This window comes from Lasioglossum baleicum, chromosome 14 (assembly GCF_051020765.1).
Source record: "Lasioglossum baleicum chromosome 14, iyLasBale1, whole genome shotgun sequence".
NCBI classification, from domain to species: Eukaryota; Metazoa; Arthropoda; class Insecta; order Hymenoptera; family Halictidae; genus Lasioglossum; species Lasioglossum baleicum.
The window spans coordinates 5,401,458-5,425,528 of record NC_134942.1 but is presented as its reverse complement, the minus strand read 5'-3'; the positions used below and the strand labels follow the sequence as shown (position 1 = coordinate 5,425,528).

The 24,071-nt window shown below is 44.1% G+C and overlaps 2 protein-coding genes across 6 annotated transcripts in view; both read left to right on the top strand.

The window, feature by feature from the left end:
- The window catches only part of LOC143215978 (protein kinase C-binding protein NELL1), a 94,693-nt gene extending 79,381 nt beyond the window's left edge, over positions 1-15,312 (top strand). For all 5 annotated transcript variants that reach the window (XM_076438645.1, XM_076438644.1, XM_076438643.1 and 2 more), the window contains one exon: positions 4,924-15,312. In XM_076438645.1, the coding sequence (XP_076294760.1) occupies positions 4,924-5,770 (847 nt within the window). In that variant the 3' untranslated portion in view covers positions 5,771-15,312. The remainder of the gene's footprint in view (positions 1-4,923) is intronic.
- Positions 14,685-24,037, top strand: LOC143215982 (uncharacterized). Its single transcript, XM_076438652.1, has 7 exons — positions 14,685-14,790; positions 20,162-20,344; positions 20,581-20,741; positions 20,858-20,995; positions 22,260-22,470; positions 22,528-22,669; positions 22,734-24,037. Exons 2-7 carry the CDS (start codon positions 20,227-20,229, stop codon positions 22,894-22,896), a joined length of 933 nt encoding a protein of 310 aa, XP_076294767.1. The 5' UTR covers positions 14,685-14,790; positions 20,162-20,226; the 3' UTR covers positions 22,897-24,037.
- The last annotated feature ends 34 nt before the right edge of the window (positions 24,038-24,071 follow it).

The following is a 24,071-nucleotide window of genomic DNA, read 5'->3' as shown; positions in this document are numbered from 1 at the left end:
ATTCGGAAAGGTAGCTTCCTGTAGCAGACAATTTTCATTTTCCATTTAAAAGTCGCAGTCCACTCACAAGCAGCTCGCGCTTCTTCTTCGAGCTACCCCCACTATGGGGAAAAACTTGGGCGTGTCTATCGGGCCCCGTGGAGTGGTCCCATAGTGGGGATAACTTGGGACAGACGCTAGCCAGCTGCCCAGCTCTGGTTTAGACGAATAGAAATTCAAGTCTCCCTTCTTAGAGGTCTAACCGATCGTATGATCGCCGCACGCTGGTCACCACGCTTCCTCTTGACGATTTCTTGCGCCCTGATTGGTTCTTCGATCGTCTATGTCACGTGACAGTCTTTCATGCAGGCAAACTGTTTATTTGTTTCCACGTGTCTAGAGGGTTTTGCGCGAGGAGTAAAACTGATGTTAAATCGAACGCTGTTTTCCGATAAATGATCTAAGTGTAGATTATCAGGGAAGCTAGGGGTTTTAAGGGGGAAAACACGTGACATAGATGGAGCTTGATGTGGTGTCAAGGACCTGTTAAGAGCGAATCGCGAGCACGTCGCATGCTTCATACGTTGACTCCTTGTCAGAGGCGATCTCGATCGACAGATCGACGAGCCTTTATCTGAATACGTAATCAAAAATTGTTTAACATAAAAGAGTAAAATATCAGAGGATAATGGATCCTAATTAGACTGCGGATCACATGCCTGAAAATGAGTAGCTGCTATTCGGAACAGCAGAAACATTGAAATAAGTAATTTTGCATAATTTACGCGTACATATCAGCAGTCTAATAACAATTCGTTTGGCTCGAATATTGCGTATCAATTTCGAAGGACCGATCCTGTATGTCCTTGTCGATCGATCGATCGGGAGAAGCGTATGGGTCCCCCCATAGTCTGGTAATGGCTGCGTGCACGTTTATAAGATCTCGCATGCGCCGACTCACCCACACTCTCACGACTAAAACCGACTCACCCGACTCGATTCTCTCTCACTGAAATGAACAAAACTAATGGAGAACACTATCCGCGCACACGTACACACGCACACACACACACACACACAGGCACATACACCTCTCGAGACGCAAAGTCGTCCGCCGCTAGATCGCAGACTATATTAGATCTCTCTCACTGCTGGCCGGTTCTTTTCTTTGGTATATTATATCGGTTCACTTGGGAGGGGCGCACGGCGCACGTGGTGACAGACACACACAAAGGAGAGAAAGAAGGAACACACAAGACTGCATTTTGATTCGTTTCTTTGTTGATTTATGTTGATTATGTTTTTTGGTTACACTTGAGCCTCTTTTGCACCCTCCTCTGATCTGCATTCGAGATTCGATAGAAGCACCAAGAGTCTCTTTCTCTGTCTCTCTCTATCGAGTGTTGTCCAGCGACGATTCTGGCGCAGAACAGCGACCATAAACGATCCTTAGAGTTTATCAAATAATTCGATCTTGATCGGGGATAGAACATGTGATCTTTGCAGACCAGAGAAAAGTACGGAGCAGCGCTGTGCCGCGCGATCTACGAGGCCAAGACACGGTGTGTCGGGACTCGCTGAAAAAGCTCTCGCGGACAGGATTTATGGTGTCGAGCGGTGGAGGATTTAGTATGTCTGGCCTCGTGGGACGTCGGACATGATCGCTCGTGCTTCGCGTTCGCCAGAATCGCCGCGCGAACGTAGTGAAAGCCTAGACACGTTGTCGTCGGGTGTCAGATACATACTATGGAAATTCATTGTTTTGTCCCCCAACTGTCACAGCATGATTGTCGTTCAGAATTCTTGTAACTGTGAGTCCGTGAAGCTATCAATTTGCCCGAGGGAGAACGCCGCGCGCCGTCGGGACCGGGCCGCAAGGGTCATCGATCACGGGGAGGATGAATATACGCACACGCGACGTCGAGATCTGGATCACGTCTCACGTCGATCTCTCTCCGCAGCGGGATCCCCTCAGCCGCCGAACGAAACAATGAATTGCATACTATGTGGAGGATTACCTAGTCTCCCTTCCGCGATGCGAAAAGTCTTGGGCTAGCGGCTCGGTCGAACAAGCCGGAAATCGCAAGATACGTAGAATGGCACCAAGCTTATGGTCCCGCAAATCAATGCCACAATCTCACCCTAGCAGAACGACGACCGGATCTTTTCCAAATTCGTGTAGACGCTTCCGCAAAACGATCCCGAGGACTCGGCGCCACGAAATTCCATCCCGGTCGAAAAGTATTCGATCATTTGATCTTCATGTGTTTATGAAGACATTTTGATTGGCTGAAATATAAAACGGTAATAGATTAGACAAATTTAAGAGCATTGGAACGTTGTTTTTTATGTAACAAAGTCATCAAGGGATGAAATCAATTTTTAGTTTCTTCCTGCTTCCCACGATCGATGCAGAATATTTTTATTTTGCATGAAGATCCGCGGTCTACTGATTATATTGTCCTAAAATCACCTTATCAAGTCACTGTTTGTTTTATACCAATGTGCAATGTGTAATGACAGAGGTCTGTTTCATTTGATCGAATACATTTCGCCAGGGGTGTACACGACGTAGTTCTTACACCGCTCCACTCGAATATGCTAGCTCAGGCATGTCCAATTGATGCGCTCGTGCGATCCGATCGAGCAAAGTCGACCTTTCTCCTCCTCTTTTCTACCACGAAACAGTCTACTTTGCTTTAGCGGACGACGAGCAGCGTCGGTGACGGCGAATACTATGCAAATATGACGTGAAGTTGAACAACAATTCATTTCTGCACAGTAGAACGCCAAGAGCAACGCGCTAAGCAAAACCACGCCTCCCAAGAGCCAGAGTCTCGTGGTGGGGGTGAGCGACGGGTGGGGACAGCGAATGACGCGAGTCCGCTGTCCCCACTCTTCCATCGCTTTGGCTCTTTTAGGAGGGGCGTTGCTCGGAAGAGCCCCAGTAGTGTAAGCTTGAGCTGCTGGGACATGCCTGGTCTACATCCTGAATTCTTCGCGTTTTCGTCCTTAAGTGGCCTCGGCGTGGTATCCTGAAATTCTTGAAGGTTTATACGATTCTTTATGGTAAAATTCATGCATATATACAGCGTGGTCCGCCTAAATGTAGCCACCTAAATGTCTCCTTTATTCGTGATGAGATAATAAATGTTTTTAATGCAATTTGCGAAGCATTTGATTTCTTTCTCGAGTTGGTTATTTATATTATTTTCAACCTATTCAACATATTAAGAAAGAGAATGGATTTCTATTTCACTCCAGTTCGTTGCAATTCGAGTGGAAAATTTTATTTTGCATAGAGACCCGCTGTCTAATGATATCGATGGAAATGAGTGACATATCTACACTGCGGAACTGTATGCAATTATGGATTTTTAAACTTTTGAAAAATTACTATGATATAAAATATGACAGAAGTTAGCACGATTTTTATTTATTTCACATCTGAAAAGGCTACTACCACGGAAAATGAGATTCTATTTTATTCCACTTTCTTAAAATTCATCTACGAAAATTGAAAATTGCATAAACATTCGCTGTCTAGTCACGTCTAATTTCAATTCAGAGGGATTACTTCGAGCTCATGTTACTAACACGTGTAAATGCGTTTTAACATCGACTAGAATATGCAAGGAAAAAGAATATCGATCATCTTGAAAACTCCGGATAAGAAGACCTCGAGACAGGAATAACATTTGCAAAGCATTCACCTTGTGATACCATTTACATTACGTTAAAAATATATGTTGTGTGATCACAAATGAAGGAGATGTTTAGGTGGCTACATTTACAATAAGGAGCATAACTGATTCTACACACTTTAAATCGGAACAACTTTTTTATGAATGGACCAAACGACCTCAATTTCTCTGTAAGGCTAGAAGAATTAATTTAGTAGATGATGTGTAAAAAATATGTTGGAAAAATGCATTTGGACGGAATTGCGAAAAACAATAGTGAAAATTGATTTTTACTACTTTTTTAGCTGGGCTGATAACGAGAATTCAAAAGATGTGTCTGGTCAACTGGTATAAATTATATACGCTCTGAAGATTTCATTTAGAAATTAGTTAATTGGTTTGCGAGTTATAAACAATCAAAAGTGGTAAATCTTGAAAATCTAGCTAAATTGCAATTTTTACCACTTTCGATCGTTTATAACTCGTAAACCAATTCACGAATTTCAATGAAATTTTCAGAGCGTATATAATTTATACTAGTTGACCAAAAAAAGAGGTAAAAATCAATTTTTACTATTTTTTTCGCAATTCCGACCAAATGCATTTTTTCAACTTATTCATTAGACGTCATTTACTAGGGGTGTGCGAGAACCCGAACTATTGGGTCGGGTCGGGAACACGACATTTTATCGGGATCGGGGCGGGTACCCGAAAATTTCGAGAACCCAGTAATTATTTATATTCATTTTAATGAACACATTCATAGTTTCGGATTTATTATTCTAGATGTTTTCGAAATTGAAAGGATGTTGTCCATCACGAATTCTTTTCAAGAGTGTCTTATGTCATATTCTCGAAATTTTCGGAAACCCGACCCGACCCGACTCGACCTCTTCTCGACTCATCCCGACCATCGGGTTCTCGCACACCCCTATCATTTACTAAACTAATTCTTCTAGCCTTAAAGAGAAATCGAAGTCGTTTGGTCGATTCATATAAAAGTTATAAGTTGTCCTGATTTAAAGTGTGTGTGGAATCAGTTACGCTCCTTACTGCATATAAACCACCCTGTACACCTGGGTCCACTGGAGAGCGAAATCGCAGTATGAAGGGGCCGATGTGAGGCTCGCGGGGCCAAGACTTTTCGCGGTGTGCCGTCAAAGAGGGTGTACCGACCGTGAAGGGACGAACGCGAAAGACGAAAGCGGGTCGCGTTCTATCCGCCGGTGGCTAACGCAGTGTCGAACGAACCTCTCCGTAGGACGGGCAGCTATGCTGCAGCTACGATTACGGCTGCGCTGGCGATCTGGGCGACAACGAGCAGCAACGTCCTCCAGTCGTTGTTCCTGAGCCTGTCGTACGCGGTGTACCGGGCCCTGCGGGGTCACCGATGGCAGACAGTGCACCGGAAGCAGCTGTACCAGCGGTTACCGCTTCTACCGGTGGCGCGACAGTCTCCACCACCAGCGGCGGAGGCGGCGGGTACCTTCTGTCGCCCTCGTCTTCTTCCTCGTCCATCTTCAGCGGTTCGAATCAACCCCGAAAGTCGCAGCATTGGAGTCTGCAGAACACGTTGCAGCCGAAGTCCCAGCAGCATCAGCAGCAGCAATCGCAGCCGCAGCCGAAAGACGACAGACGTGTGCGAGCACAGCAACAGCTCGGGTCCACAGCGAGGTACCAAGTGGCAGCCGGAGGGGCGACAACGTCGTCAACGATACAACGGCCGTCAGCGACGTCGGCGTCGTCGACGACGGCGACGACCAAGACTACTGTCAAGGACTCCAAGCCAGAAGCATCGTCGCGTCGTCAACGCGGCAAAACAACCGCTGGGAACGGCAACCTCTCCAGTCATCGAACCAACGTGTCCTCGTCCTCGTCTTCGTCCCCGTCCTCTTCGCCGCCCTTCTCGATGCCGGTGCTCTCCGGGACTCGGGTGGACTCGGAGGACACCGGGTCTACCAGCAGCACGGCCAGCGACGGTCCTAGCTTCGCTCGTAATCGTCAAACCTCTTCGTCACCCGGTCGTCATCGACGGAGCGACGACACCGCTGACGAGTCCGTGGTGCGAGACAGCGCTACTTGAGCCAGGCGACGCTGTCGACAGCTAGAACAGACAGAACTCAGCATTGGCAAGGCATTCCAGGGGGTGTAGAAGCTACACGGGGGTAGCCGGATACGTTAGGAGCGAGCAGAGAAGCGTTCTCTATGGTCGCCTTGGTTATCCGACGGGTACGTCGCCGAGGGAAGGAAAAAGAATTAAGGGGACGAGGGACAAGAGAGCTCGTTGAGTTCAACAGGACATTAGCCGTTCGAAGAAGAGAGGACATCCTCGTCGCTGGCTCGTCCTTGAATCCTCGATCTTCTCGATGCTCCAGCTTCCATGGTTCATCAGCATTCGTCGCAGGAGAGAAACTGTTTACCAAACGGGGTCCATCGTCGACGGTGCGAGCCGACAGGATATCGGTGATATCGGTTCGCGGAGGACGATCGGTACGATGCGGGCCCCAATTTCTAGTCCGTTTTAGAGTCGCGTCGCGAATGGCTTTACGAGGGACCGTGTCTCCTGAAGCATGTTCTGTAAGCGATCGATCCCGTCGATCGGCAAGGCAGGCTGGCACTCATGCTCGTCCGAATCAGGTGCCAAACGCGAGCCTGCCAAGCCGAACACCCCATGATGACGGGAGAAAAATGTTCTTCGAAAAGAGAGAGAGCGAAGCGGACTTTGTGTTTGTTTGTTTATCGTTTAGTTTTTCCGGTACGATCGAATGGGACCGGGAGACGAAAGCCGTGACGCGCCGTTGTTGCCGCCGATCGTCGAGCCCTTTTTCCTCGATGGGTCAAGCATAAAGTTAGTCGCAGCAAATAGCACAGGCAGTAGAATCGAGAAACTGAGCCTCGAGAGAGAGAAAGAACAGAAGCGCGTCCGAGAGAGAGAGAGAGTGCCCCTCTGCGCTCGTGTCGCTCGACATGCTTTTCGCAATTCCTTCTTGGCGTGTTTCATTGAACAGGTAGCGCACAATATTTGGGCCTTATAAAGTATATAAATTGTTCGATGTTCCGCGCTCCGCGGCGAACCTCGACTCGATCGCGCAGTACGATTGCGCGGTTCCGAGGCTGCGAATATGTAAAGAAAAAACGAAAACAGAAGAAGTACAGCGGTGTATAATTATTCGTAAGGAATTGAATATCCCCGACGAGAAGGACAAAGTTATTTAAACATAGGAGAGTTCCGTAATATATAAATATATATATATACTATAATATATACGAATATATATGTATATGATATATATATATATATATATGATATATATATTATATATATATATATATGTGTGAACGAAATAAGAAAAAAAAAATATATTATATATATACATAATGTATATTCGACGCGAGTACCATGGGTAAAGCTAAACCGACAAAAGAAAAAAAGATGAACCCCCTATCGATGTTGAGTATGTGAATCGGCGCGGCGACTAACGACTATAAAGATAAAATTATTATTGTAATTATGGATGATCATATCTCGTGACAATATAGATGACTCGCGCGGTAACCTTGTCGGAAGAAAGGAGAAGGCTATACACAATCAATTATAGCTCTCGTGTTTTTTTCTCTGGCGAAATATAGTCTACGCTTGGAAGTAAACTTAAGGATCATTAGGGTACTGATCGGATTACGTCGAATAATCACGAAGCACAGGCGGCCATACTGGGTTCAGTTTCTCTGGTTCCGGACGCTCGCCTGGTTTATGCCTGATCCAGGTGTCGAATAATCATCGAACGCGCAACCTGTGCCTCCGCGGTTTACGAGGCCTTGAACGACTCGCATGACGGGCATCGGACGTGTCCGACCGATCATCGTCCACCTTCAACATCGATTTTCTCGAAAATCTCGGTCGCTGTTTGGGTCCTCCCAGTCTCACGCTTCTCGGTCGGTAAAGTAGGCTCCACCTGCGCCATCTTGGTTCCTCCGGAGTTCACACAAGCGACTTTCGTGTACCGAATCACTATGCTTTTAATGGCTTGATCATTTCAACTTCTTCAGCAATCAGAACTTCTTCATCTTCGAGAAAACAAAGATTAAAACAATGCTTTCGCCAATGGTTCAATATCCAGACGTGCAATTTAATCTCAGTTCGTGTAACGTAAATTTTAGTATAATTGTATGACAGCAGATTAGCGTGGAGACAGAAACGATAGCAATTGGCTTGGCACCGGAAGTGGAGGAGGACGAAGTCGATTCTAAACGAACGATACAACGAAGTTCCAGCTGAACCGGGACTGGATGTTGAACGACGTGTTCAGATCGCAGACACGTCCGAGTATCCGCCATGCCGATTAGGTCTCCTGTTCAATTATTAGTTGTACACCGGACGATGAACGTGCCGGCTCGCTCGAACGATTCTTTATCTCGCTCAACCAAACGCGACCACTACGACTACATTCCTCCTTGATTAACAATAAGTAGGCACTAATGAGAGAAACATATAAATATATATATATATAAAAAAAAGAATAACGAAGGGAGGGAGGTGAGAATAAAATGAAATTAATAAATAATTAAATAAATGGACGACTAAAAAAATGAGTAAATCTATACATATATATTATATATATACGAAGAGAAAAAGAGCTCGAGTATATAAGTATATATATGTATATGCGTGTATGTATGCATATTGGAAAGAAAGAGAAGGAACGGTGATGTACTCGAGTGAATATAGATCTTATAATAATCGACCTGCTGACCGGAAGCGAAACGAAGTGTGTAGAGGACATTGTGTGTAACATGCATCCGAGGGTTCATCGGTAATCGTTTGTTCAATGTGCAATAACTTAATAACGGTATCGGATTTACTTGTGCAAGGAGACTCCTATCGATCGACGTTCAAGATGGATTCCGTTCAGGCTACACGGTACATCTTCGCTTGGATCGCGTGGCTGTCGTTCGCCATAGTTTGCACATTCGTTGCCGCCGGACCGTGGCTCTTCGTGCGTTTACAACGAACACGAAAACTCGGTAAACAGTAGAATAAAATTTTTTAAATCTTCGTTCGCTCATTCTGTCGAACAATTTTTGATCAAAATTTGCACGAACGTTCGCAGTCCGGCTGTAACCAACGAATAAATAGAACAGTGTACATCTTGCGTGGGCTCGGACTGACTCTGTCGAGGTCGGAAACAAACTTGCCACGCCCACACCCGAGTTGCTCCACCCAGTGGGAGTCGGGTATAGCGAATTGTAGCTACCAAAGCGCAAGGTGTCTTTACTGTAGAGCCAGAGGAACGTAAATTTGAATGATCTAGAGCAGGAATGTTCATAGAATACTTCGCAGGGCAGTGTCGTAGCTGCGTCAAGACCGAGAGCAAAAATGCCACACCCACTCGAGTTGCTCCGCCCAGTGGGAGTCGGGTATAGCGAATTGTAGCTACCAAAGCGCAAGGTGTCTTTACTGTAGAGCCAGAGGAACGTAAATTTGAATGATCTAGACCAGGAATGTTCATAGAATACTTCGCAGGGCAGTGTCGTAGCTGCGTCAAGACCGAGAGCAAAAGTGCCACGCCCACTCGAGTTGCTCCGCCCAGTGGGAGTCGGGTATAGCGAATTGTAGCTACCAAAGCGCAAGGTGTCTTTACTGTAGAGCCAGAGGAACGTAAATTTGAATGATCTAGACCAGGAATGTTCATAGGATACTTCGCAGGGCAGTGTCGTAGCTGCGTCAAGACCGAGAGCAAAAGTGCCACGCCCACTCGAGTTGTTCCGCCTAGTGTGAGTTCGGCATAGTGCATTTTAGAGTCAAAGAAACGTTCGTGAAATCCGAGAAACCACGCCCACCGAGGGTGAGAGACCGCCGCCCATGCGGGGTGTACACTTTCCGTCAGTTTTCCGAGATCGAACGTTACCGACCGAACTGTCCTCCAGGTCAGGCCTAAAGCGAACAAATTGTACGACCTATTTACCTCGTACTCAACGATTCAAGTTATTCTTTGAGCATTTTCCGTGCAGTTTCTCGACTCCCGGTGTCGAAGGATGGTTCGAAGGGGCGGTGGCTGGGAAATCAACGAGATCGGTCAGCGAACAGTCACGCGACCAGTGCCCCGAGCGAGCACGAAGCGGCGGGGTTCGTCGTTGTCGTTCCTAATCTCTCGTTTACGAGGAAATTGGTCTTTCTTTTCATTTCCACGGAGCTTTAAAGTTCCATCAACTTTATTTCTTGGGTATCGAATTGCTACGATTAAAGAACGGAGACTCGGTGGATGATGAATCGGGAACGATCACAGCGAGTCAACGAGTAGCTGCAGAGCCTTGCGAGCCCTTCGTGCACGCGGCCATACGACCACGAGCGTAATCGAAACGGTGGCGACACCGACCGGAGGCGTGCGACAGCCTGAATAAATCATTATAATTAATCTTAATAACGACTAATAACGCTGTGTTGCTCCTGGTAAACTGTATATAGACGTGTAATGTTCTAGTAACAGCCATTAGCGGGGCGTACGATTATACATATTATACATAACACAGAACATATTATAAAAGAAAACCCACGCGACCGAGGCTATCTCGCCGTGCGAATATTGACTGCATAAACGAACGAATAAACGTAAACAGCAACGTGTAACACGAATTTACTGACGAACGGATGGATGATGCTGCTGACGCGGATGACGACGAACACATCGGGGAGCGAGAGAGAGCCAGGAAGAGGGAGAGGGAGAGAGAGACGGAAGAGGATCAACAGTTTTTCGTCTTCGTCTCAACAAAAATATAGTCAATCCTCTCTTCTCTCTCTCTTTCTCTCTCTCTCTCTCTCTCTCTCTCTCTCTCTCTCTCTCTCTCTCTCTCTCTGTACGATAATAACTCTTCCTCTCTTCCGTTCTCTTCGCGGCGCTCCCCGTATTCTGAGAACGTCGCGGAGAGGTCGGCGCATCGTGCCCGTAAAAAAACTAGTATACAATTAAACTACGAATAATAGATCGTATTAATTATTGTATTATCGATAATCGTGTTAAGCATTTACGACGAACTAATCTCGAGGATCGGGGGTTGGAGGAGGGGAGGGAGACCAGGTGGAGCCAGAACATCTACGGGGGCAGTCCTTCGGGAGGTGAACCTCTTCGAGTTCGAGCGGGATTCGAAACCACGGGGAGAAAAGAACGAGAGCGAACGTAATCCAGTGGGCAGGAGGCGAACGGAATGGCTCGCGAGCCGTTTCGCACTTTGATACGAGCGTAGATTGATAAGACTGTTTTAGGGAAGCGTTCAACCTTTGCAACGAAACGAGAAAGTTTCCCCAGGATTTCCGTCGGGGATCCTCTTTTTTTTTAGAAGCATCGCCTAGCCCTCATCGAGAGCGCTCCCCGGCTGCCGGGGAGAGCACATCATCGTCGTCACGAATTCTTCGGTATAGTACTCGCCGGGCAACGAGCCATTCCCTGCGCCCTCTGTCCCGTTAGCAAGCTAGGCGAACAGGTCCCGTAATTCAGGTAGGTAGGCGTAGGTCTCCTGGGATGAATTGGTCGAATGAGGGCGGGCCTAACTGATCTAGAGCCAATCGCGAGAGCCTCTGCCCCGTCCTGCCGCTCGGGACAGGAGGTGGGAGCAACGAGGCGGCGCCTAATACCTCGCGGCCACGCCCACCGAGCTCCGTGTCGCTCAACTCGTTACGGGACAGGCGTAGACGTACCCGAAGGCAGGACACTAGACGAATCGCGGATCGAAAAGCGAAACCGAACCGAACCGTGGATGAACTGTGGCAGCTGGACCCAGTTGGACGACAGGGAGGCATCGGGAACGTCGGAGAACAAAAGTGAACTCTAAACGGACTGTTAAGCAGTAGTTAAGGAACACCACAGCCTGAGGACTTCTTTTATAGTGTTACCTAATATTAATAACAGTTTACCGTTACTCCTGACTACTACTACTACTATTACTACTACTACTACTACTATAACTACTACTACTATTACTACTACTACTAGTACGCCTAATTACTGTACCGAAGTAACTACTACTACAACGACTACTAGTAAGCGCTTAATTAAAGAGGAAAAGAAAAATTGGAAAAAAATGAGAGAGAGAGAGAAAGAGCGGGATTCACGAGCGAGAGAGAGAGAGAGAGAGAGAGAGAGAGAGAGAGAGAGAGAGAAAGAGAGATGTGAAAGAGGTCTACTAAAGCCAGCCTAGTCCCAGTTTAATCTCTGCTAAACCGTAGACGTTACTACCGTTACTATCTACCGGCACTAATGTTACTATCATCGTCACTGTTCCGTTCGATTGCGATTTACGCGTGATCGCCGGTGTGTGTCCCCGGCTCGCTCCCGTGATCTCCCGTCCTCGCCGAGACACCAAGATCAAGCTGTAAGAATCCCTGGTCCCAGGGGACTTGCTCGATCAGGCGGATCTCTCGATCGCGGACTCTCTCGGCGGTCGCCGCCCCACCCGATGGGTCACTTTCGACTTCGCGATCGCGGACAATGAACGAAACAAACACCCGTTCGAAAGAGGTGTTCCGCGGAAGAGGGTTGTGTCGCGAGGAGGAACCGGCGGGTCGCCCCGGCCAATCGAGCGTCGTGTGCACGCCCACGACACCAAAACAAGATGAATCAAGCGAGAGGCGCTGCTAGTGTTGATCGTCGAATAGACTCGCTAGTGGCTGGCGCTATCGTCACTGCCGGGACTATCATCGTCATCTTTGTTCATTCGGTCATCCGATCAGGGTACAGGCGGCGGACGGTCGTGGACGTTCGTGCTCGCAATTGTTAACCAGCGATACACACACCTCTGTCCCAGGGTTCCGTTTGCCTGCCAGCGTACTTTGCCCCCGCGTCGTTGAACAAATGATTCTCAATGACTCCGAACGTAGGGAATAGTTCTCGAGCGGTTGTCCAAAGCGTCGGATGACCGTAGAGGCTCGTCGAACTTATGGTTCCCGGGGCGTTGTACGGTGAAGGCGCCTACAGTTTGCGCGGGAGCTGCCGAGGACGACAACGATTCCTCGGTGAACCTTGTCGACCCGCTGTTCGATTGAAAATTTATCGGGAAATGAATAGAAGGTTGACAGGTTTACGATGAACAGGTCGTCGAGACTCGGTGCTCCCATTTTGTCGAACGGTCGCGGTCCAGATCGCGAGCATCGTTGCCGGACAGCTAATTAACAATTGATCCGAGGGGATTCCACGGCGACGTCCATCGCGTTTCCATGCTTGTTGTGCGACGAATGTTTCTATGTACGTGTACAACGTGTATAACTTGATAGCCTACGGGGACGGATCCAGGTTCTGAACACTGAGAGGTGGGGGAAGGATCGGCGGCCACGTGACCCAAGGTTCGACTGCCATAATCGAGCAGGATAGCGGAGGGAAGACGTGTGGAAGATAAAACGAAGAAGTCGTTCGTCGAAGATTTTCAATTTGGGAATTTGCTCGAGGATCGGGTGTACGGGTGCTAGAGACGGGCTCCTCGATCGACGAATTAGACGAGACTTTTCTGTTACGATACGATTCTGTTCGCCGATTTCTCGTGTCCAACGATTGGTCCACGATGCCGAGTCCCCGCCTTCCCCCCACCCGGCGCACCTGCTGGACCCGCCCTTCGCCTACGAATTATTGTACGGTAACGCCGTGTTGTAAGAGTGTAAGGGAGTTGATTTTCTAGTCAGGTACAAGCTACGAGGTCTAACTTTTGCGTTTCGGGCAGTCAGTAGTTTTTACATCGCTGTGAATATGTAAGATGATTTTTCGTTCCCCCCCCCCTTTCCCCGTTTACGTTCCGATTATCGTTTCCACGTTCGGTCACGATTTTTGTCGCGTCGAGTCGGACAAGCGCGAATCATTAGAAACCCACATACGACGACGCGTACACGTTCTCACGCTCATATATATACATACACACGGATGTGTACAAGCGGGTACGCGTGCGTCGGAGATCGACGCTGTCATTCACACTGTCGATAGTCGACGACAGGGACGACGAGGTACGATTTCGATCGATATGATTAATTACCAATTAATTCTTCTTCTTCTTCTTCTTCTTCTTATGATTACTATGATTACGGCGAGCCATTACGATTATGATTATGGTTATTATTGATTACTACCATCGTCGATTATTAGTTAACTATCACTAGAGTCATATAATACCTTTGTAAATGAGAATCAAGACACTGACGGCTAGGGAAAAAACTTAATAAATTGAAATTCTATTAACCCAAATGCGTTACATCGTTATTCTGTCCGATTCTCCTCATTCTTCCAGCTGCAGCGGAGCCAAGTCGAACAACGATAATTTCGGTCTTTTTCGTGAATCGAAAAAGGATTTGTACTTGGTCTTTAACACAATCGATGTTTTTTTTAAATATAATACAAATTTGTTGCCGGCAGCATTGACCTTCGGCAACTATTTCACGGAACTAGCAAACTGTAGCGGTGTTGCAAATTTAAAACGAACGAGCGTATGAAATGTTCCGATGTGATCGCGTGTACTTCTTGAGACGAGACTACGAAAGTCCTCCAGTTGAAGTCAGAGTTGGGCAAACGTTTAATCAACGGGTGATGACTAAATTTCTACTTTAATCGTTAATCGCAATTAACAATTAATCTCCTAGTTTAGTCGTCAAAAAAATTGCGGTTAACGATTAAATACTTATTAAGCGAGACAGCGCTCGTGGAGAAGACAGCTGGGATCGGACCGAGCCCGGATTCATCAACCCGGTGACATCGACGAGGATATCAAGGATAAGGGATGACCAGCCACCCAACCTGGTCGACTTCTCGTCCGGGAACAGGCCGTGAGAGCCAATCCGGAATGGCTCGGATCCATCCTTACCGATCTCGCAGCGTTTATCGACCGTCGCCCCGACGAATCGAGAAATTGCCGGAGGTCCAGGGCCGAATTTCCTAAATTCTGAAAGAAGCTACGCGATAGGCCCGAGTGTCGTGGTAGAGGAGATAGATGAGGAAGTAGGGGGACGCCTCGCTTCCGCGTTCCCGAGCTGGCTCGAATGAGGTCATTAGGACCCAGGACGCCAAACGTTGTAGTTACTTTCCGCCGTTAGAATCGCGTTCATACGATATAGTATTTTTGCGTCGGCCGCCATAATCGGAAGGAGATCATCTACCGATTGGTAAGTGCCGGTCAGGATTTCGCTATTTCGATAACACTGTCCAACAAATTTCAACTTTTTAAAAGTATTTCGATTCCCACTATGCGATTCTTATAGAGTTTTCCGCGCTGATTCCGAATCTGGTTTTAATTTTTTTCCTATACATCCAGTTTTTGAGAAAATGGAGTTTAAAAAAAAAACATATTTTTCAACTTTAAACAAATATTGCGATGTTATTATAAAAGATATTGAATTGTTCTTTACAGCAAAAGATTCTGTAGACTTTCCCGAATACAGTGATATCCAATATTAAGACATTATGATTGTTTAAACATGTTTAAACAATGATTAAAGACGGAGATGCACCACTTTTGCACCAATTTTTGCGGATATTTTCGAATTTATCTGAAAAAATAAGGGTCCAGCGAAAAATTGAACTATACCACGCGAAAGAGCAGACTTTTATCTTGAGAAACCCCCCTGTGAAGTTTGCATGGTCGACGTTTTCTTCGAACCAGAAAGCAAAATATCTTCGCCCGACATGAGTTGTCACCAGTGGCGGTCACCACCAGAACGGTCGTTCGCCGCTCCGTATCCCGTCGCTGCGCCGTATCCCGTCCCGAGCGCCACTGGCGGAAACTCATGTCGCGCGAAGATATTTTGCTTTCTGGTTCGAAAAAAACGTCGACCATGCAAACTTCACAGGGGGGTTTCTCAAGATAAAAGTCTGCTCTTTCGCGTGGTATAGTTAAATTTTTCGCTGGACCCTTATTTTTTCAGATAAATTCGAAAATATCCGCAAAAATTGGTGCAAAAGTGGTGCATCGCCGTCTTTAATCATTGTTTAAACATCTTTAAACAATCATAATGTATTAATATTGGATATCACTGTATTCGGGAAAGTCTACAGAATCTTTTGCTGTAAAGAACAATTCAATATGTTTTATAATAACATCGCAATATTTGTTTAAAGTTGAAAAATATGTCTTTTTTTTAAACTCCATTTTCTCAAAAACTAGACGTATAGCAAAAAAAAATGAAAAACAGGTTCGGAATCAGCGCGGAAAACTCTATAGGAATCGCATAGTGGGAATCGAAATATTTTTAAAAAGTTGACATTTGTTGGACAGTGTTATTTGCCATTTAGTTATCAGTAACTAATCGAAAAGTTTAGCTAAAATATTAGCTATTTTTAAATACTAGTTGATTATTGCCCTACTCCGCTGATAACTACAGACATTACATAGTTATCATGTGATCGCTCATCGCACGGACCTGTTAAAAACTGGACGTATAGGAAAAAAATTAAAACCAGATTCGGAATCAGCGCGGAAAACTCTATAAGAATCGCATAGTGGGAATCGAAATACTTTTTGCCTGTTGGACAGTGTAATCGGTAACTGTTCGTGTTGGCTCGTTGCGTATTCGACGCGTCCATAACCTCGTGTCGCGACCACGTGTCACGGCCACATGTCGTGTACCTCCTTTCACGTACCTCGTGTCGCGTAACACGTGTCCGTGGCGGGTCCCACGACCGACCGGGACGAGCTCTCCCGAGAGGAACGCCAGGCCGTGGGTCGGAACACCGCCGATTGTCCGCAGTAAGGAATATTCGGGGCGTACGATTTTCGACGTTATATTACCGGTTATCCTCGAGACGTTCCACGGTGGGACGACGCGACGTGCCCTTTCGTTCTTGCCGCGACCTTGTTCGTCCGCGCCTAGTCCCATTGTAAAGAGACGCGTGTTTTACCGGAGCTCGGCAGAAATCGTGCTTTCGAGGCTTGTATTTTTCACGCGGAGTCCTGTGACTGCCGAGCTCGACGCGAATTAGAATACACCACGTGCGACCGGCCGAACATCCGCCGATTACGCTGTCCAACAAATTTCAACTTTTTTTATGATTTCAATATACTGTTGGGTCCTTCTTATAGAGTTTTTTGCGCTGATTCCGAATCTGTCCTTAATTTTTCTCCTACACGCGCACAGTTTTTGAAAAACATGGCTTTGAAAAAAAAAACATATTTTTCAACTTTAAACAAATATTGCGATGTTATTATAAAAGATATTGAATTGTTCTTTACAGCAAAAGATTCTGCAGACTTTCCCGAATACATTGATATCCAATATTAATACATTATTAAACATGTTTAAACAATGATTAAAGACGGAGAGACGCCACTTCTGCACCAATTTTTGAGGATATTTTTCAATTTATCTCAAAAAATTAGGGTCCAGCGGAAAATCGAACTATACCACGCGATAGAGCAGACTTTTATCTTGAGAAACCCCCGTTTGAAGTTTGCGACATCGACCTTTTTTTCGAACCAGAAAGCAACATATCTTGGCCCGACATGAGTTTCCACCAGTGGCGCTCGGAACGGGATACGGAGCGGCGAACGACCGTTCTGGTGGTGAGCGCCACTGGTGACAACTCATGTCGGGCGAAGATATTTTGCTTTCTGGTTCGAAAAAAACGTCGGCGTCACAAACTTGAAAGGGTGGTTTCTCAAGATAAAAGTCTGCTCTATCGCGTGGTACAGTTCGATTTTCCGCTGGACCTGAATTTTTTGAGATAAATTGAAAAATATCCTCTAAAATTGGTGCAAAAGTGGTGTCTCTCCGTCTTTAATCATTGTTTAAACATGTTTAAACAAACTTAATGTATTAATATTGGATATCAATGTATTCGGGAAAGTCTGCAGAATCTTTTGCTGTAAAGAACAATTCAATATCATTTATAATAACATCACAATATTTGTTTAAAGTTGAAAAATATGTTTTTTTTTTCAAAGCCATGTTTTTCAAAAACTGCACGTATAGGAAAAAAATGAAAAACAGATTCGGAATCAGCGCGAAAACTTTATAAGAATCGCATAGTGGGAATCGAAATACTTTTAAAAAGTTGACATTTGTTGGACAGTGTTATTATCGCCGTCGCGTCGCGCCGGCAAATCTTTTGACTGCCGCCGCTTTTCCACCGGTGGCTTGTATCGACAGCTATCGTTCGGAATAAACGATTATTATTTGCCTAATCGACTCTAGCTTATTCTGCCTGTCAGAAACATTCCCGTCGCGGGGAATGCCCCGTCCTTTTTCCCCACGTGGAATCCTGGGCCGGTTCGCGGCTATCCTTGGCTACCGCGCAGTCCTCGCTGATCCGGATTCGTTTCGCGGTCTTTCCTAAGAATTCGAGAGTTTTCGCGTGGCACGGCAACGTGCCTGGCGCCCGAAGTTCGATTTATCGATCTTTAGAATTGTTCTATTCCGAATCCGCGAGTGATTGTTTGTCCCGGGAGGACCACGTGTCGCGCGACCGAGCGTGGCCCGGTCTATAAACCATAATTTCCCGTGTCCAGTTGCCTTTTCGTTCGCGAAGAAGCAACTTGATGCGAATACGTGCGTCGGGCCCTCACGGACCTTGAGGATAACAATGACGTGAGGGACAGGCGCCACAGTGCGGCCGCCTGTGGACAAAAGTCGAAAATGCAACTATTTTCCATACCATATTTGGCTTTACTAATCCCTTCAGATATGTCTCTAGTGTATGAAACAAATGCCGGGAATCTCAAATTTCCACAACAAACGGCAGGAATCACGTTTGCATAAGTGGCAGAGAGCTCGTTAGAGAGCTCATCGAAGAATTCACGCGAGACCTGGCCCAATCAATTGCTGATTTCCTATAATCAATAACTTTGTTTTGTGTTCGTTCTTTCAATTTTGAATATGGAAGGTATCGAAGCAGGTGAGGAATATCCATTTGTCCTGTCTCATTAACCGTTAAAATAGTTTCATAGCATTAATAAAACACTAAGTCAGAATCAAGTTTTATAAACGTTAATATCTTCAAATTAGCTTTTCTCGAGTTCAGGTCAAAACATCCTGGGGTGTTGATGTATTTCGATTTCACAACTATTATACTTCACAAATATGTAAACATTTCTTGCTTCAAACTCGTTTGAACGGCTGTGTGCTATTTTTTACCACGCTTATGCGTCAAATCTTGTAATCGAATTTTAAGCCTCTTCGCATAGACCAATCTTACTGAAATTTTATATACACACTTGCTTCCGGGATGACAATGACAGTAGAAAATAAAATATATAAAAAACTTTTTAAAAACCATTTTTAAACCATTTTTCACTCATAGCATTTTCTTTCTCCATATACGTCAAAAACAATTATTTATTTTATGTATTAATTTCGTTACAGAGAAAAACTAATTTATTTTCATAAAATAAATGCGGTGCATTGCAATGTTTTTTTTATTTTTCAAGAGTAAAAATTTATTATTTATGTTTATTTATTACAGACATAATTAGTGACTTTATGTATATATATTTTTTTTCTCTATGTATATATTTTATTATAGTTTTTATTATAGTAATTTCTTTATGGATATAAATATATATATATATATACAATAAATATTTATATATATATATATATATGTATATCTACTTCATAGGTATAGTCTCTATGGCCTATATTATGTAAATTGGCATACCTTTATTATTGTGAAGTTACCTATATATTCTGTCCATTATCATTGCTGTAATGTTTATAAAATATTATTTGACATTCAATTTTGAATAAAATTCAATTTAATTTTTGGTCATGTTTCCTCATTTTTGTAGATGATGCATTGAAGAGCAATTTTTCTTAACTGACCCCTGTTTCCATCACTTGCAAACATACAGTGTGATCTCAAACGAAACAAAGATACTTTGAGGTCTTATAGGAAATTTCAGGCTGATCACGAATATACCATGTATTAAGGGTCACTGAATTGAATTTAACCGTTTTTCACGCAAGAACACTAAAAAAAAACTGAGAAAAAAACGGTATTTTGAGGAAAAAACGGTTAAATTCTATTCAGGGACCCTGAGTATACGGTATATTCGTGATCAGCGTGAAATTTCCTATAAGAATTCGTCAAGAACAGACTTTTGTCCACTCCGACCATAAGAACGCCGCACTGTGAGGCGTGACGGTTGCAATCGTAAAGTTGCTAAAACTCTCAAAATTTCGAGACCCTTTCCGACGGTACTTTAAAGACTACGGTACGGGTGGTAAAAATATAAAACGATTGCCGCGCGGTGTGTGGCAGATGTCTAACTTTAGAATTTTAGAAATAATGCAAATATAAAGACGCGATGAATAATCATGATAGGAAACCGAATATTTCCATGCGAAGTACAATGCAAAAACAACCTTCCGCAAGGTAAGTCTTAGTTAGCCTTCACGAGCTACCAATCGGAATGACTCGCAACGGTGTACCATTTCCATTTTTTACAATGTTGTTCAACATTTGGTGAACGTTAACCTCTCATAAGATAAGCTACCTGCCGCATATTTTAAATCGCTGAAACTATATAGCTACCGGTTTCAGTGTTTATCAGCCGGAAGGACGTGGAGACTGAGCAGTGCAGCAAAGATCGTGATCAATAGACAGTAATGACGACGCCATCGATCAACAATGGGGTAACCGATTCTAAGAACCTGTCGGACATGACCGCGGACCAGTTGCGGATCTTCTTGAACTCGTTCGATGTTGTACTGTCAGACTGCGATGGTGAGTGTCTCTGCGAATGCTGTTTTCGCTGCGTCAAGCGGTCACGATGGTTTCGTCGACGCTGACGGACGAATTGCAACGGTGAAATGATCGATTTGATGTTCGCATAGCGTTGCAACATCTGCCGATGAGTCCTCACTTTGCGATTCGAAGATGTAGATCTCAGAGACGGAACAATCGTGCATACTGGACGCTAAGTTCGAACGAAAAATTGAGTGTTTCCATTTTCGGAGCAGGTGTCCTGTGGATCTTGGGCAAGCCGATCCCCGGAGCCGTGGAGAGCCTGAAGAGGCTTCAAGACCTCGGGAAGAGGATCTACCTAGTGTCGAACAACAGCACGATGTATTTCGATCTGTACAAGCGGAATGTGCGAGCCACTGGCCTGGATTTGAAACCGGTGAATATTATCTTCGTTGATGATCAGCTCGATGTGTCATTTCAGACACGAGTGAATTAGTAGTATGTGGAATGAAATTTTTCCGTTGTGATTGATACCGTGTGATTATTCCACAGGAGCAAGTGGTATTGCCATCGGCAGTGGTGGGCTGGTACCTGAACAAGATTAATTTCTCCGGAGAGGCATTCGTGGTCGCCAGCAAGCCGTTCCGGAAGGTCCTAGCGGACTGGGGCATCAAGATGTCACCCGAAGACGTGAGTCGTGATCCTTCAGCGATGAAACTTATGCATTTATGGCTTATAAAAATGTACAAAACATGCGGGAGTATTAACGCTGAACGTGCCGAGCTGTAAATTCAATAAGCACGTGGTTACTTTATAAAAATGACGAGAATTCATTTATTTATACATAGCAATATTTACAGGATGTCCCACGCATCGCTTTTCTGACAAAAAAATAGTTTAAACAAAATTCGATCAGTTTTCGATTGGCTCTATACACTGCAATAAAAAAAGTTCGAAATTTTCTTTCTTTTTTAGTATTGCCAAGGCCACCTTTATTTTTTTTAAATGCCACTTGGTATTTTTGACTTGACAGTATTATAGCCCGTGTCAAGACTAATTCAATGACCTAGTGTACCATGACCTTCGGATGACCTTGAAGTACTATTTTAAAAAATTAAGGTGGAAAAACAGCCAATCGAAAACTGATCGACTTTTGTTTGAAATATTTTTTTGTCAGAACATCGCAAGAGCACTTAATTGAAAAATCGTGAAAAGTGTTACGTGGGACACCCTGTATATACAGGGTGGGGCGCCACATTTTGCCAGCTCAAATATCTTTGTTGTTTTTAAAGATTAAAGTAATGGTATTTTAGAGTTATTTAAATTGAAATATCTCCGGAACTACTAACATGTCGACATACATAGGTTAGTACTTTTTTATAACGAATGTCCAGCTGCATCGATTGATGTATTAAAAAATACCTCATTCCATTTAAAAAATGGAGGTCACCTTCATATCTCTAGACAAAATTAAATAAAAACAAACATTTTTTTTGGTGTCGTATAAGCCCCGTTTTACCAGTCAACTTTGTCCTTCAGACATTTGACGTATCTTTAAAAACAACAAAGATATTTGAGCTGGCACAATGTGGCGACCCACCCTGTATATTGTATATGTATAACAGTAGCAATGTACATAGCAGTATGTGCTTTAATAAAGATATTCATTAAATCATTTCTGATGAAAGCATATTTGCAATTTCATTAATTGTGAAATAAAAAAATCTAGAACCGGTCAGTTCGCCGGTGGTGGTACGTTTAGTGTTGAATTCGGCAGAATTTCGTACGATTTTTATTAATTCTGGATCTACAAATGCCAATGAAAGTAGAATTTCATTTCGCGCCACTTCCTGAAAATTTGTCTACAAAGATTGAACAATTGCATAAACGTCCGCAGTCTAATTATAATCCATTTCAGCGACGGAACTTTTAATTGATAAATGATCTATTCCAGCGACCACTGATATTCGACGACGACGTGAACAGATCCCTGGACTCCGCGACGAGCATGGACGCCATTAATGCAGTGATCTTCGACTTCGACATGAGGTGCAGCCTGTCGACGCTGACCTACGCGGTCCAGTGTCTCAAGAACAAAGACGTATTGTTCTTGTCCGGGTCCAGTAGCGAATGGATCGTCGTGAATCACGAGAGAAAAGCCCTAGGTAGTCGATCAGATCGATGTAATAATCGATCATTGATTAATTTCCGGCGATTTTCAGGTTCCGGAACCTTGATCAAACTGATCAGCCACTACAGCGGAAGGAAACCGATCGGATGCGGCAAACCCAGCGACAATCTGAAGGATTATCTTCTTAAAGTGTGCCAGGTCGATCCTAAACGGTGTCTGTTCATCGGGGACTCGTGAGTAAATCCTGTTAGGCGATTCAACGCATTCATTTCAGTGAGAATCGTTCTTTCGTTCTAGAATCAAGACGGACATGATGTTCGCGAGCAAGTGCGGGTTCCAGAAGCTTCTCGTCGAAACTGGCCTCGATACAATAGAGACAGCGTCGCACGACTGTCAGACCAGACCGGATTATTATATCTCGAATCTTGGACTGTTGTCGAAGATCATGGACTCGCGGTAAGCGAGCTCGACGAACCTGACGATCGATGAACTTTGATTTCGGGCGGTGGACACTGTGCAAGTGCTCTGTATCATTAATTATTTATTATTAAACTGCGGCTTTGATGCGCTTATCACAAAAATGAGTAAGCACTATTCAAAGCAGTGGACAGATTAGAATGATTTAAAGACATCAACGTAATGGTTTCAGCTTAACCGAATAATTAAAAGAAGAACACATTTTTTATTTCGCTTCTGTCTCGCAATCGATGCCAAAATTTTTGGTGGACAGATTAAAAAGATTTAAAGATATCGGCGTATTGGTTTCAGCTTTATCGGATCATTAAAAGAAGAACACATTTTTTATTTCATTTCCGTGCCTTATGTCACGTCCGGTGGTTCAGCCAATACTATTAATTGATGAAATCAATCATGTATGATGTACATTTTTTAAAATTGAGTAGTTACTCTAATAATGATGTACGAAATATAAAATATCTAATATTATAATTGATAATTTATGCCGAACTATAATGTCGAATTAGGAAAACTCATTTTGAATTTGAATCTTTATTGAATTATTATTATTCCATTATTTCGATTATTATTATATCGATTATTATATTATTGAATTGAATACGTATCCAAATTTATTTCATTAAATGATTGAGTTATTGACAAATATAAATTGTGGATCATATTTACGTTATCGTATTACCAATTAAACAGGATAAACATATCCCTATTGAACCAGAATATATTGTTAATTCAATAGCATCCGTCCGTTACCTTTATATTGATGACTCATCAATGATGAGTGTTGAGCCCCTCATGCGACGACGTGTACACGTTCTCACGCTCATATACAACACACGGATGCGTACAAGCGGGTACGCATGTGTCGGAGATCGATGCAGTCATTCACACTGTCGATAGTCGATGACAGGGACGACGAGGTACGATTTCGATCGATATGATTAATTACCAATTAATTCTTCTTCTACTTATGATTACTACGATTACAGCGAGCCATTACGATTATGATTATGGTTATTATTGATTACTACCATCGTCAATTATTAGTTAACTATCACTAGAGTCATATAATACCTTTGTAAATGAGAATCAAGACACTGACAGCTAGGGAGAAAACTTAATAAATTAAAATTCTATTAATACGCAAATGCGTTACATCGT